Source organism: Apiospora hydei (assembly GCF_038363865.1).
Source record: "Apiospora hydei strain CBS 114990 chromosome Unknown utg000008l_segment0_segment0, whole genome shotgun sequence".
In the NCBI taxonomy this organism is placed as follows: domain Eukaryota; kingdom Fungi; phylum Ascomycota; class Sordariomycetes; order Amphisphaeriales; family Apiosporaceae; genus Apiospora; species Apiospora hydei.
In genome coordinates this window covers 2,717,195-2,729,405 of record NW_027117367.1, presented here as the reverse complement: position 1 = coordinate 2,729,405, position 12,211 = coordinate 2,717,195, and the positions used below count along the sequence as shown (strand labels likewise).

At 56.0% G+C, this 12,211-nt stretch overlaps 6 protein-coding genes across 6 annotated transcripts; 5 read left to right on the top strand and 1 right to left on the bottom strand.

Annotated features, from left to right (window-relative positions):
• Window positions 1-145: 145 nt before the first annotated feature.
• PG997_011427 (monooxygenase) lies at window positions 146-1,570 on the bottom strand (the record flags this gene model as incomplete). The annotated part of the gene is made up of 1 exon (XM_066815742.1): window positions 146-1,570. The coding sequence occupies one exon, from the start codon at window positions 1,568-1,570 to the stop codon at window positions 146-148; it is 1,425 nt and encodes a 474-aa protein (XP_066665032.1).
• A 1,960-nt stretch (window positions 1,571-3,530) lies between these two features.
• Window positions 3,531-4,812, top strand: PG997_011426 (Actin-like protein; the record flags this gene model as incomplete). Its single annotated transcript, XM_066815741.1, has 4 exons — window positions 3,531-3,839; window positions 3,922-4,263; window positions 4,325-4,693; window positions 4,750-4,812. The coding sequence occupies 4 exons, from the start codon at window positions 3,531-3,533 to the stop codon at window positions 4,810-4,812; spliced, it is 1,083 nt and encodes a 360-aa protein (XP_066665031.1).
• Window positions 4,813-6,080: 1,268 nt separating this feature from the next.
• PG997_011425 (uncharacterized protein) lies at window positions 6,081-6,647 on the top strand (the record flags this gene model as incomplete). The annotated part of the gene is made up of 1 exon (XM_066815740.1): window positions 6,081-6,647. One exon carries the CDS (start codon window positions 6,081-6,083, stop codon window positions 6,645-6,647), a length of 567 nt encoding a protein of 188 aa, XP_066665030.1.
• Window positions 6,648-7,302: 655 nt separating this feature from the next.
• On the top strand, window positions 7,303-7,992 carry PG997_011424 (uncharacterized protein; the record flags this gene model as incomplete). Its single annotated transcript, XM_066815739.1, has 1 exon — window positions 7,303-7,992. The coding sequence occupies one exon, from the start codon at window positions 7,303-7,305 to the stop codon at window positions 7,990-7,992; it is 690 nt and encodes a 229-aa protein (XP_066665029.1).
• Window positions 7,993-8,799: 807 nt separating this feature from the next.
• PG997_011423 (uncharacterized protein) lies at window positions 8,800-9,791 on the top strand (the record flags this gene model as incomplete). The annotated part of the gene is made up of 4 exons (XM_066815738.1): window positions 8,800-9,058; window positions 9,115-9,270; window positions 9,336-9,528; window positions 9,575-9,791. The coding sequence occupies 4 exons, from the start codon at window positions 8,800-8,802 to the stop codon at window positions 9,789-9,791; spliced, it is 825 nt and encodes a 274-aa protein (XP_066665028.1).
• A 528-nt stretch (window positions 9,792-10,319) lies between these two features.
• On the top strand, window positions 10,320-11,538 carry PG997_011422 (uncharacterized protein; the record flags this gene model as incomplete). The annotated part of the gene is made up of 3 exons (XM_066815737.1): window positions 10,320-10,698; window positions 10,784-10,815; window positions 10,846-11,538. 3 exons carry the CDS (start codon window positions 10,320-10,322, stop codon window positions 11,536-11,538), a joined length of 1,104 nt encoding a protein of 367 aa, XP_066665027.1.
• Between the last annotated feature and the right edge of the window lie 673 nt (window positions 11,539-12,211).

The following is a 12,211-nucleotide window of genomic DNA, read 5'->3' as shown; positions in this document are numbered from 1 at the left end:
AACAGCTTAAAACCAATGCTGTAAACAAGTTGGTTCCAATGCAATGATATGATTGCATGTAGCATAATTATAAAAACAGCACGCTGAACAATCTAACGACTCTACTTGTCTACTTTAGCGGTTATCTAACAGCACTCTACAAGTCTTATGTCTCGTACTCCATGAACCCAAACCGAGCCCCCTCAGGCACATGCAGCTGCCGCGCCTCAACAACGCTCTTCTCCCGCACCACGTCCGCCGTGCGGTCATACCACTCCTCCGCATAGCGCTCCGCATCGAAATTCAGCAACCACCCCTCCCGCCGCAGCCGCAAACTCTGCGGGTCCTTGCGTGCCGCCACGAAGTCGGCCTTGTGCCAGATATCCCGCGTCTGCGCCCCCGTCTTCTGCGCGCTCTTGACGCGCTCGTACCGCAGCGCCTCGAACGTCGCGACAGCCTCCTTGACCGCCCGCGCGCGCGTATCGGCCGTCGTGTCGCCATTGGTTTGGTTGGTCGCGGCTGCGGCGCGCTCGCACGCCTTGCGGAGGCAGACGGCGATGGTCGCGCCGTCCTCCATGGACTGGCTGGCGCCCTGGATGCTGGTGGGCAGGAAGGGGTGGGCGGCGTCGCCGATGAGGGCGATGCGGCGGAGCGGGGAGATCCACTTTTCGAGGGGGTCGCGGAAGACGAGCTTCCAGTCGACGAGGGGCTCGGGCGTCTTGTCGAGGATCTTTTGGATTGTGGGCTCCCATCCCGCAAGCACCTTGCGGGCGTCGGCGAGCGGCGCTTCGAGCTGCCAGGACTCATCGATGTCTTCGGTGTCCTTGTGCGTGCAGACCCAGGAGATGTCCTGGCCGTTCTTGAGGATGGCGATGATGAAGTGTATGTCGGGCGCGAGCCAGCAAATGTGCTTGTCGCCGCCCTCGACTAGCCAGCGCAGGTCCGGGTCCGTCGCGATCGTGTCCTTGGTCTCGAACCAGGTCCGGTACACGGCGTAGCCGGACGGCTTGGGCCGGTCCTCATAGCCCAGCACCGTCGTGCGACCCTTGGACCGCACACCTTCGGCCGCGATCACCAAGTCGGCCGTGATTCGCTCGCCCGTTTCGAGCACGACCCCGGCGCTGCCACCGTCCTCGTCAGTCTCGAAGTAATCCGCCACGCCCGCGCCAAGCCGCACATCGATGCCGAGCTCCTCGACTGCGTGCCGGAAGACGATGGTGTGGTACTCGCCGCGGTGCCCGTCGTAGCGGTTACCCCAGGAGTTCTGCTCGTCGGTCCAGACCTGCTGCAGCAGCGTCTCGCCCGTGGTGGAGGCGCGGATGCCGAAGCCGTCGCGCGGGCGGAGGGTGATGGGCTCCATCTGCTCGGAGACGCCCGGCCACCGCTCGAAGATGCGCGAGCTGTTGGAGGCGAAACTGATGATGTCGCCCAGCGGCTTGATGGCGCGGAACTTCTCGACCACGATGGGCTTCAGGCCGTGGCGGTGGCATTCGATGGCCGCGGTGAGCCCGGCAAAGCCGGCGCCTACTATTAGTACGGTGAGGGGTATCGGGGAGGGCGCCGGGGGCGTGTAGGGGGTTTTGGCGGTCATCTTGTCACCCAACCAAAGCTAGGCGATGCTGTCAGACTAGGCGTATGGGGGGCTGTGAAAGTTGAGGTTTCCGTAGTATGTGGGGTCTGATCTAGCTGCAGGATCGTGGTAGTTCCGGAGAGATGGCTTTCTTATTGCCAAACACCTTTGAATGGATAGACGATACCTTCGGGTTAATATATGTGGTGTTTCCATCAACTATATCCACTGCCACAATATAGGGGTGGGCCAAGATGACTCGTGTAAGTGAAGGATTTGGGGGTTCCAGAAGCTGTGGTTACTTGGTGTGCGTCGGATCCTGCCAGATCTTCCCCGCACCCCCAAATCCACGGGAGTTATTCTACACCCGTATTATGGAGCGCGATCGCCGAGAGAATGACGAAGATGTTTGAGATTGTGCTGCTTGGTAAGATCATGATAATGCGGGGGAAGTGGTGTATAGCGGCTTGGTGATGCACTCCGGCCCCCGACCCCAATTCAGGGTTGGCAGTCAGTGCCCGCCATCGTCGCTGGTTGGCGTCGAGAACTCAACCGCGACACTCCATAGCGTCTCGGCGGGGATTATACCCTTGCAGAGGTCCGTCTGTGGTGGAGCAACACCTGCAGGCTCTGGACTAGGAACGCCTGATCGTTGCCAATGTTGATTGACAAGCAGTTATCGGGGTGCATGTTGGTGAGCTAGCCAAGTGGTTTGTGGGAATGGGTGTGGGATTCACACCCGGGTCGTGGACGGGCCCGGGCAATAATCGGCCCCGGTCGGGTACGCGCTTTGGTCATCGGCTCCTGCCAGGAACCTGCTAAATTGTAGTGCACGGGTCGCGTGACATGGCCGCAGCAATACTTTTGATAGATGTTGCAGGTGCTTCCTGCCAGCCTGTAAATATTGAAACCGCAGTGCCCAAAATGTGCAATACTATTACCTAGTATCGTTAAGTCGTGTAAGTATATTGCGGTGTCATCAAGTTGGGAAGCCCAGTCCTGAACCGAACCAAGTCAATGGTGGCTCTATAACCGGAGGTGGCAGATCGTGATGACCAAGGTGATGTCTCAAGCAATGCGTCCAAGACATCGGAAATGTGAGAGGTGGGCAGATACAAAGGTATGCGAGAGAACTCAATTGAATGTGGCATATATATTGCATTAGCTGAACACTGTCGCTCCATCGGGCTGCCTACCTTCATGCGTGGGCAGCAACACTGCATCAGCAAATCAAGCCCATTCGGGCCCAGCGCATTTTGATGGGTGGCCTGGTTTGTAGGCCAGATGATGGTTCTCAGCTCTGGCAACTGTGGTCAAAAGTTTGGTGAGAAGTAGGTATGCAATTTCCATTATTGATCCATTGCTTCTTTACAGAGCACGGGCGAGAGAGTTGAGCCCATCACCATGGGCTATGGTGAGTTCATCGCCAGTGTCAAGCCAGTCTGCCAGTGGGCAAATGGTGGGATGAGACCCCGTCTCGTGCCTTCCCCATGTTTGGTTTAGCTTATCGATGGCCCAGCCTAAACCAATCAAAGACGCCCTGCACGTCCCCTAATTGGACCCCCTGCAGAAGCAGAGCTCCTGGCTCCTGAACTTTTGGCAACATTACATTTTGGGGCCAACGCGTCCCGTGAGCTATGGAGCATTAGCAGAGAGAGCACCACTCCTCCCCATCCCAAACTGCTACCGCCACGGTACGCTCCTCGCCAAGCCGACAACCCGTGGACCAACCCTTCTGCCTGCGCATCTCGGGACGTCTGCTCTTGCCTGAGCATCCATTGAGCTTCTACAAGAGCTCCCAGCCCGTTGACAGCTGTTGCTGAACCCGCAATTCCCTTCGCAAACAAACGAATCCACCACGTGCACGCACCGCCGAACACAAACATCGCAACGACGACGAGGTCCCGAGCGGCCAAGAAAACCCAGCGCGATTGGAAAACACACATGCATCTGGGCAATAGCATAATACCAGGTCGACAATATGGCGGAACCTCTACACAACGCGCCCATCGTGCTCGATAATGGTTCAGGCACCATACGAGCCGGTTACGCGGGAACCGATCTCCCCGCATGCTACTTCCCTTCCTTCGTCGGACGCCCGAAGCATCTCAGAGTCCTCGCCGGCGCATTGGAGGGCGACGTGTTCATAGGCCAGAAAGCCGCGACCGAGCTCCGAGGCTTACTGAAGATCCGCTACCCCTTGGAGCATGGCATTGTCACCGACTGGGACGATATGGAGAAGATCTGGGAGTATGTCTACAGTGAAGGGCTCAACGCTATGAGTGAAGAGGTATGCCGTGCCATTGCCCCTCGTGTGCCCTGACTTGTCGAAGAGTCCCCACACTGACGCTGCGTCTCTTGCGCCTTTGCAGCATCCCGTCCTGTTAACAGAGCCGCCATTGAACCCCCGCGCGAACCGTGACACCGCCGCCCAGATCCTATTCGAGACCTTCAACGTACCAGCCCTCTACACCTCCATTCAAGCCGTCTTGTCCCTGTATGCTTCCGGTCGGACGACAGGATGCGTGCTCGACTCTGGCGATGGTGTCTCGCATGCTGTGCCTGTATACGAAGGTTTTGCTATTCCTTCGTCGATGCGCCGGATCGATGTGGCCGGCCGAGACGTCACCGAATACATGCAGACACTGCTACGGAAAAGCGGCTACATCTTCCCACACCTCGGCCGAGAAGGAGGTGGTCCGGCTGATCAAGGAGTCCGTCTCCTACGTTGCGGCCGATCCCAAGCGCGAAGAGAAGGAATACACATCTGCCAAGATGGATTCGGGCAAGGCCGTGGACTACGTTCTTCCCGATGGCCACAGGTTGAAGGTCGGCCCCGAGCGATTCCGCGCCCCGGAAATCCTGTTCGACCCCGAAATCATTGGACTGGAATACCCCGGTGTCCAGCAAATCGTCACCGACGCCATCAACCGCACCGACTTGGATCTGCGAAAGTCGCTCTTCAGCAACATTGTACTCAGCGGTGGAAGCACTCTGACTAAGGGCTTCGGCGACCGGTTACTGAACGAGGTCAAGAAGCTGGCCGTCAAGGATATGCGCATCAAGATCTTTGCCCCGCCGGAGAGGAAGTACTCGACCTGGATAGGCGGTAGTATCTTGGCGGGTCTGAGTACATTTAGAAAGGTATGCCGAATCCCACCCGAACCCCCCACTGGCCGTGTGGAGCTAACAATTCCTAGATGTGGGTGAGCATAGACGATTGGCACGAGAATCCCGACATCATCCACACGAAGTTCACGTAGATACGTTCAGCAATTGTTATGTTGTTTGAAAAGCGCTACCTGCACGGCGCCAGCCATATGGCAATGCCTCCACGAGCCGCAGGGGTATGGATCACCAATCACGACTTCCCATCTACGACTAGAACCATGCCAAGCACGTACGAGCGAGAAGCGATTAGAGGAGGCAACTGGAGTTCCGGTGGAAACTGGACGAGATAGACGACTGTGGACAAAGACTATGCAGGAAAGACGATGATGGCCTGCGCATTTGTAATATTGAAGAGAAGTCATCTAGTGTAGAGATGAATGATACCCACATTCTCAAAGCTTGGCCTTGCTACTATGTATCTTGAGTGAGCTGAACGGGAGGAAGGAGGCGCCGATATAGGTCAAATTCTTTCGGAACAGCCCACACAACATAATGCATTGCGATGGAGAAGCTGTATACCAGGAACAGCAAGGGTCACGGATGCTACGTATCATTTGGGCTGGCCAAAGGCGCTTCCAGCTTGACTCCTGGATCGCCGACACTGCTGTGAACGCTTTTCTGTCGATGTCTAGAAATATGCAATGGCCACTGGGAAACTGCAGGGAACCTGCATCCAATGTTGGAGGGATTGGCAGTTTCAACTCCGAGAATCAGCAGCTTGGCCTGAAGGCTCTCAGGACACAGGGTGTTAGTGCTTATCCTTAACATCTTATTCGGGGCCTGATCAACGACAAGGCTGTGGATTTATCTCATAGGGCTTGAAAGGCGGGAGTTGTTACGTTTAAAGGAGGGGAGCGCAACTGCCGTTGAGCAGTTGAAGGGGCTGCTGGCTTGGCATCATGGCGATCTTTTGGAGGAACACACATGTCAGCAAGATCGACATGCGGGAGGGTTACAACATGCTGTGATAGCAAACAGTCAGGTGGAGTCGGACTGGTACAGAGGCCGGTCAAATCAATATTTCATTAGGCTGTATTATAGGTGGTATGCATCGCGAACCCCCTTGTTGCGCGACCGTCAAGGCTCTCAATTGCATCATCGGCTCTTCCCAACTTTCTACCTTACCGACGAGATGAGTTGGGAGTAGGTAACACTGTTTGTCGCCCCCTTAAAGCACCAGCCCCCCACCTCCTTTTGCTTCTCGGCGTTCTTAACCTGAAGGACTTGTTTCTGCTTGCCAACTCACGGCATTCTTCAACAAGTAGCATCACGATTTCGACTAGCTTACCCCGGCTTGGCCGCCGAAGGTACCGGGACGAAACCCATGCTTCTTCTACAGTCAGGGCGGCGCTGTGCGCTGATGGTGCTATGGCACCTTTACCTGTCCAGAAAGGTTCTCGGTCAGAACACGGATACGTTCGTGCCACAACAACCCACTACCGAAACCGTCACCTTCGTCGCACCCACGACTCTACCTGGTACTGTGACCACGGCGGACGGAATTACGACTGTCGTCACCACCGCGAACCAAGTTTCGACCGTCGTCACCACCGCCACCGCCACGCCGGAGCCGACGACGGCAAGCTCGCCCTCCTCCGTCACTGCTCCGCCGCCGCCGCCGACTACTACATCGGGACCACCTGAAAGCAGCGCCAGCAATGGCAGTGGGGACCTGAAGCTCGGACTCGGCCTCGGCCTCGGGATCGGAGTCCCCCTTATTGCCCTGCTGGCCGTCGGCTGCTTCCTCCTGTGGCGCCTTTGGAGGCGGCAGAAGAAGCAGAGCCAGGTTCAAACGACAGCCGACCCCGAGAAACGGCAAAGTCGACATGAAATGGAAGCCGTGGTTCCTCGCGAGATCCAGTCAAACGAATTCTACGAGGCCGAGGGCGCGTCGCGGCGGACGGGGCCCGTTGAGCTGGATATATGAGTGTATGTGCCTGCGTGATATATAAAGCCATCAGAGAGTAGTTAATCAAGAATTGGATTGAAAAGCTTGTCTTACAAGACTGACTCATTTTCAGCAAGATGTAGGGGGTGGGTTCGTTCCTAGCACGGGGCAGAGCCTGCAAGTCGACAGTAAGGCCCCCAAGGACACCTACCCAGTTAATGCTTACGCTGGCGATGATCCCCAATAAGAACCAACGGCAATGCTATGCGACTACTGCCGCGAACCTGTATGAATTGTAGGTCCTCTTCATGAAGGGGCTCCAAATGCAGCAATTCGGGGCCTTGAGCGCGACATGGACGGCCTGGTCGCCCAACAACTGGCGCAGCTGTCAGAAGAATCACACTGCAGTAAGTAGTGATCATCACTCAGATGCCGTTGGCTTTTAAAGCCTGCAATTCGCGTCCTCAGACGCCGGGTCAATTATGAGATGTTATTAATAAGCCGGCTGTGCAGGTTGGTGTGTTGCACAAACCCCTCCGGGCCCTTCAAGGCATACGCGGGTCTTCCCCGCGTACAGCTATGTGGCGCTGGCTTCCCGCCTCTTCGACACACTCCCCTCTTGCTTCTTGATCTTCTTAAGCTTAGAGGCCTCATTTCGCGTTGCTTTTACACGATCCAAAGCGACCAAGAACGCATGCTTCTCACACTACCACGGTGGCGCTTTGCGCTGCTCTTGCTATGGCTCCCCCGTCTGCTGGAAGGAGTTCTCGGCCAGGGCTCCACGGGGAACATCTTGCTCGACACCACAGCTACCCCGAGCGCCCACACACTTACTGCAACCGCCGCTACTCCATCGACATTGGAGAGGATGCTGACGCCGTCCCGTCCCCCATCCCCGGAGCCGTCGTCTGCTTTTCTCCCTCCCGGCAGCAGTATCCTGGCAACGGTCTATATATCCCCATCGCCCGACGCCGCCAACGGCGGTAGCGGCGATGGCGGCCTGAGGCTCGGACTCGGGCTTGGCGTTGGGATCGGTCTACCGCTCGTGATCCTCCTGGGAGTCGGCTGCTTCCTGTTGTGGCGTCTTTTGGGCAAGACGTGCCCCATGGATTTTCTGAAGGTTGTTGCTACAGCCGAATCTGAGAAGCAGAAGCAGCAGCAGCAGCACCGTTGGGACAGCGACGATGATTATTATGCAGCGGCCGCGTATCCGAAGGAGCTCTCGTCGGCGGAAACAGTGACTACGGGTCCTCCAGAGATCTTGTCCACGGAGGTCTATGAGGCTGGGGGGTGTCGAGGCAGATGCGGCCTGTTGAGTTGGGCGTTTGAGGGATGTATGGTTTATGGTTGGAAGGGTGTTTTACTTCTCATCAGGCTGGAATAAGGGGCTTGCGCTAGCACCTCCACTTCTTCGGTCACTGTACGGATTGGGTCCTAGAGGACTGAAGCGCCAGGTTGTAGGCTAGGTATGGTCCTCAGCCACCGGGAAGTATCCTTTAGCGCGAACACTGGGCAGCGAGAGCCGATCAGACGCGCCACAGCTGAAACTAGTGCTTATTCTTGGGTGTATCCAGACACTGATCAGCGGATAAGGCTCCGGAAGCTGCAAGGGATAGAGCCAGCTTTGGCAATACGGGCTTTTGGGCTTGCAGCAGGATCCTGCGAAGAGCGCAAGGCTCGTTGGGATGATATCTGAAAAAGAAAGAAAAGAGAAACAGTGGAGGCGCTGAGCGTCGGTCTGAGAAGACAACAAAAACCAAACGATCGGAACCGCCTCGTTGGTCGAGAGATGCTTGTAGCCGACCAAACAGCAAGAGGTTCAGATGGATATCACGCATCACAAACTATTTATACGACACTCTCTATCACTTGGTGTTAAGATTAGGATCTAATATGCAACCAGCATTTAGGCAACACCAGGACGTTGTTCGTATAACAGACCCTCCACCGCGAAGGAAAGGGGGACCTGTTCAGCCCAACTAGGCAGAGGCACTCGAGGCTGCAGGTGTGTTGTACAAGCCCCCCAGAGGCTGTACCGGTAGGCTTGGGCCTGGCTCATTTGGAGTTTTCGTCTTGTCCGTATGAACTCGAATTATTACTTAATACCACTTCGGTGGACCTGCGTCTCTTGTCCACAGGACGAGGGGATACCTCCACGTATGCTGCTACAAACCAAAACTGTCAGACCAGTATGTCTCTCTCACTGCTGATACGGCGTACAGTCCTGCTAGTATGGTTCCATGCGCTAGCCGGGGCTCTTGGTGCACTGGTCTTCGTTAACCCGGCGCCGAAGTTCGAGGGTGATGCCGTGGATTTCGCGACAAACCCCGTGCACCCCGTCGGTTCGGGCTTCAAGGTAGAATGGACCTCGGACGACGTCCCCAAGGCCGCGCTCTCGCTCCTTCTTTTCCAGAACAATAGCCCGGCTGAAGATGCCGAGCATGTCTTCCGTGAGTTTTTCCATACATCCGATCTCCCACTCGTGACTTACGACTCATACGCGTAGGCAATGTCACTTTTCCAAACAAAAAGGCCAGCTGGCAATGGACTGTCGTCACGAACCAGACGCTGGACCACAGTAACGTCTTCGGGTTCAGTCTTTTCTTCGAGGGGAAGCAGAACCCCGAGGCCATCAGCCGGGAGTTCAACATCACCGCCTCTAGTACCGGCTCCATTCAATAACCAACGTCACCGGCGCCATCACCATCGCCATCAAACACCGCTCAGAGCAGCAGTGGCGGCGGAGGCAGCAGTGCGAGCTCCGCATCTATCACGTCAACCTCGACGACGACGACACCAAGCAGCAGCAGCGGTCTCAGCGAAGAACAGAAACTCGGCCTCGGCATCGGCCTGGGCGTCGGGATCCCGCTGTCCGCACTACTGGGGTTCGGCTGCTTCCTCCTATGGCGTCTCGTGAAGCGTCAGAAGGACAAGGAGCAACATCAAAGCTTTGCTACAGGCCGCAGCTCCACTGTTTACAGCTCCGGGGACAAGTATGGCGCATACGGACATGATAATATGGAGAACCAGCAGCAACCGCAACAAGAGATGGCTCCTATGGGTGAGCTCCAGGCGACGCCCCTGTGCGAGGTCGAGACTCCACCGGATGACTCGGCGGTGCAGAGGCAGAGGCGGGGACCGGCGGAGTTGGGAGGATACGAGGGTGTTGAGTTACAAACATGATCTTGTTCAAGTATGTGTCCGGGTTGAAGCAGGTGGGCGTATGCAATCGTTCAATGCAAGCAAGGAATGCGGATTGGACATGAGCCGTTTAGTGCGGCAATTGGCTGAGCTCATCCATTACCAAGCCATTCTTCTTACCAGTCGAAACACCGTACATAGGAAGTTTCTTAGCTGCACAAGATAGCCGTAATGGAATAGCTGGCTCGTCCCAAATCTACCTAAATTGTTGCGAAAGACGGGCAGTTGCCTACTTGAAGTTCGTTCTTGCTGCGGCATGTCTGTTTTGGCAGCCCCACGCCATAAGGAACGGAAGCAGCGAGGCACACACCAAGGCAAAATGATTCAATGTTGGAAACGACAGCCAATATCCGCCACCCCAGACGAAGGCCACTTGGACCGACGACACATCATCTCCATCCATCCAATCTTGCCCAACATTTGCTCGTCATCCCACATTCATTCATTGCATTCCAATTCAGAGCTCACTCAGAACATCAATCTTATCGATCAGCCTTACAAGTCATCACAATGTCTGACAACGACTCCATTCACTTTTCAGATGGCTCCACGGAGTTTGACAACTCCACGATCACGGCCGCCAACGACTCCCTCGAGACGCCCGACGAGTCCCTCATCACCCCCGATGACCCCATGACGATGCCCCACAACTCGGACATCTACTTTGGCGTCGAGATCGAGACGGTGGTCAAGATGGCCTCAGAACTGGTCGTCCGGGCCAACTCCTCCGACCACTTCGAGAAGTTCTGCGATCCACAGTGCCTAATCTTCGTCAACAAACTCAAACCCAAGCTTAAATCGCAACTCCTCCTCCACTCAGACGACTATAGGCAATGGCAATTCACCCGAGATCCGTCCATCGAAAACGAGGGCGGCTTCACACCTAGCGGTATGTGGCTCTGCTCCCCCCAAGTTCCGAATCACGTTTCCGGGCACGCGTGGCTCCCATCCCAACCTTAACTAATCACATGCAGACCTCGCGGTTCCACTGGAGATCAAATCCCGCGTTTTCTCTTTCCAAGAGAGCATCGAGTAGCAGTCGGAGCTCGCGGACGTCTGGTCCGTCATCGGGAGCGAGATGATGACTTCGAAACCCGAGTTCTTCAGGGGCTGCTCGACCCACATCCACTTCTCCTTTTCCGAACAGGACCAGGCCGGCCAGTACCTCGACTTCCCGGTCCACAAGGCGCGGCGGATTTTCCTGGCGGCCCAGATTTTCGAGAAGGCGATCAACGACATCATGCCCGACGGATGGCAGAACCGGAGCTACGCCAAGAGTCTCCAGACCCCGTCGTCATCGAAGGAAGAAGAGGACAAGCACAAGCTGGTAGACAATCTCTGCGAGTGGTGGGCCGGCATGAAGAGCTGCGAGACCATGCCCGAGCTGTCCCGGCAAGTCAACTTTGTCAAGGACTTTGCGGAGAACCCCCTGTGGAAGTGGGGAGACAGCCGGTACTTCAAGTGGAACTGCTTCAGTTACCGCCCGCAAATCCACTACCGGACCATTGAGTTCCGCCAGCCGCCGCTGTCGCTCTCGCCGCGGGACGTCAAGCTCTGGGTCGACTTCGTCGTCGGCTTCGTCAAGGCCGCCGTCTTGGTCGACGAGGCGCGCATCGATGCGGCCGCCAAGACGGGCGACGATGACAGCATTCGCGCGCTGTATTACACAGCTGCCGAGACCAAGGACGACGCGGCGTCGTCTCCCCGGTGCCGGACAGAGACGCGTTGAAGACTTTCATTACGGGGGACAAGGACCTACAGAAGGACTTGTGGGACGAGTTGGGGAGCATCAAGCAGAAGGTCAATACGTTTTTCGGTGCGTAGTTGGAGGCAGGCATCATTCAGCGAATTATTTTTGCGGTACTTGTTAGTCTATAGTTAGTAGCTGTTGTTTTAAGCGATTTGGGGGCGCATATCACGATTTTGGGGGGTTGGAATTGGGTTACAGCATCATTACCTATCCTAGCGGCTATGCTATTCCAACTCCAATATAAAGTTGATTGAACGTCGCAATAAATGACCATCATCAAGGACGCCGACTTGGTATGTGAGCACTATCAGATGTCGGAATGCCAGTTTGACGCTGTATTGCATCCGGCCTAGTCTGCTACGGTAGCCTCTGTATAAGCTCGGGGGTGACGTCACTACTATGTAGTCAGCCGCGGCGTCATACATGCCTTCGCAATCGTGCGTTTGCCCTGGATTAGCCATGGTGAGACGTCGCATCTTTGCATTGCATATGGAGTGCAGAAACAACTTCATCATTTGGTATCACAGTAACGTAGCGCAGTGTCGCACAGAAACCCCTCCCTGAAGTTTCTCATCCTGGATGACGGCGCCATCCGTGCCGCAAGTGTAGGCCTGCAGCCGTGACGAAATCCGAGGTGCCTTGATTTGCTCCG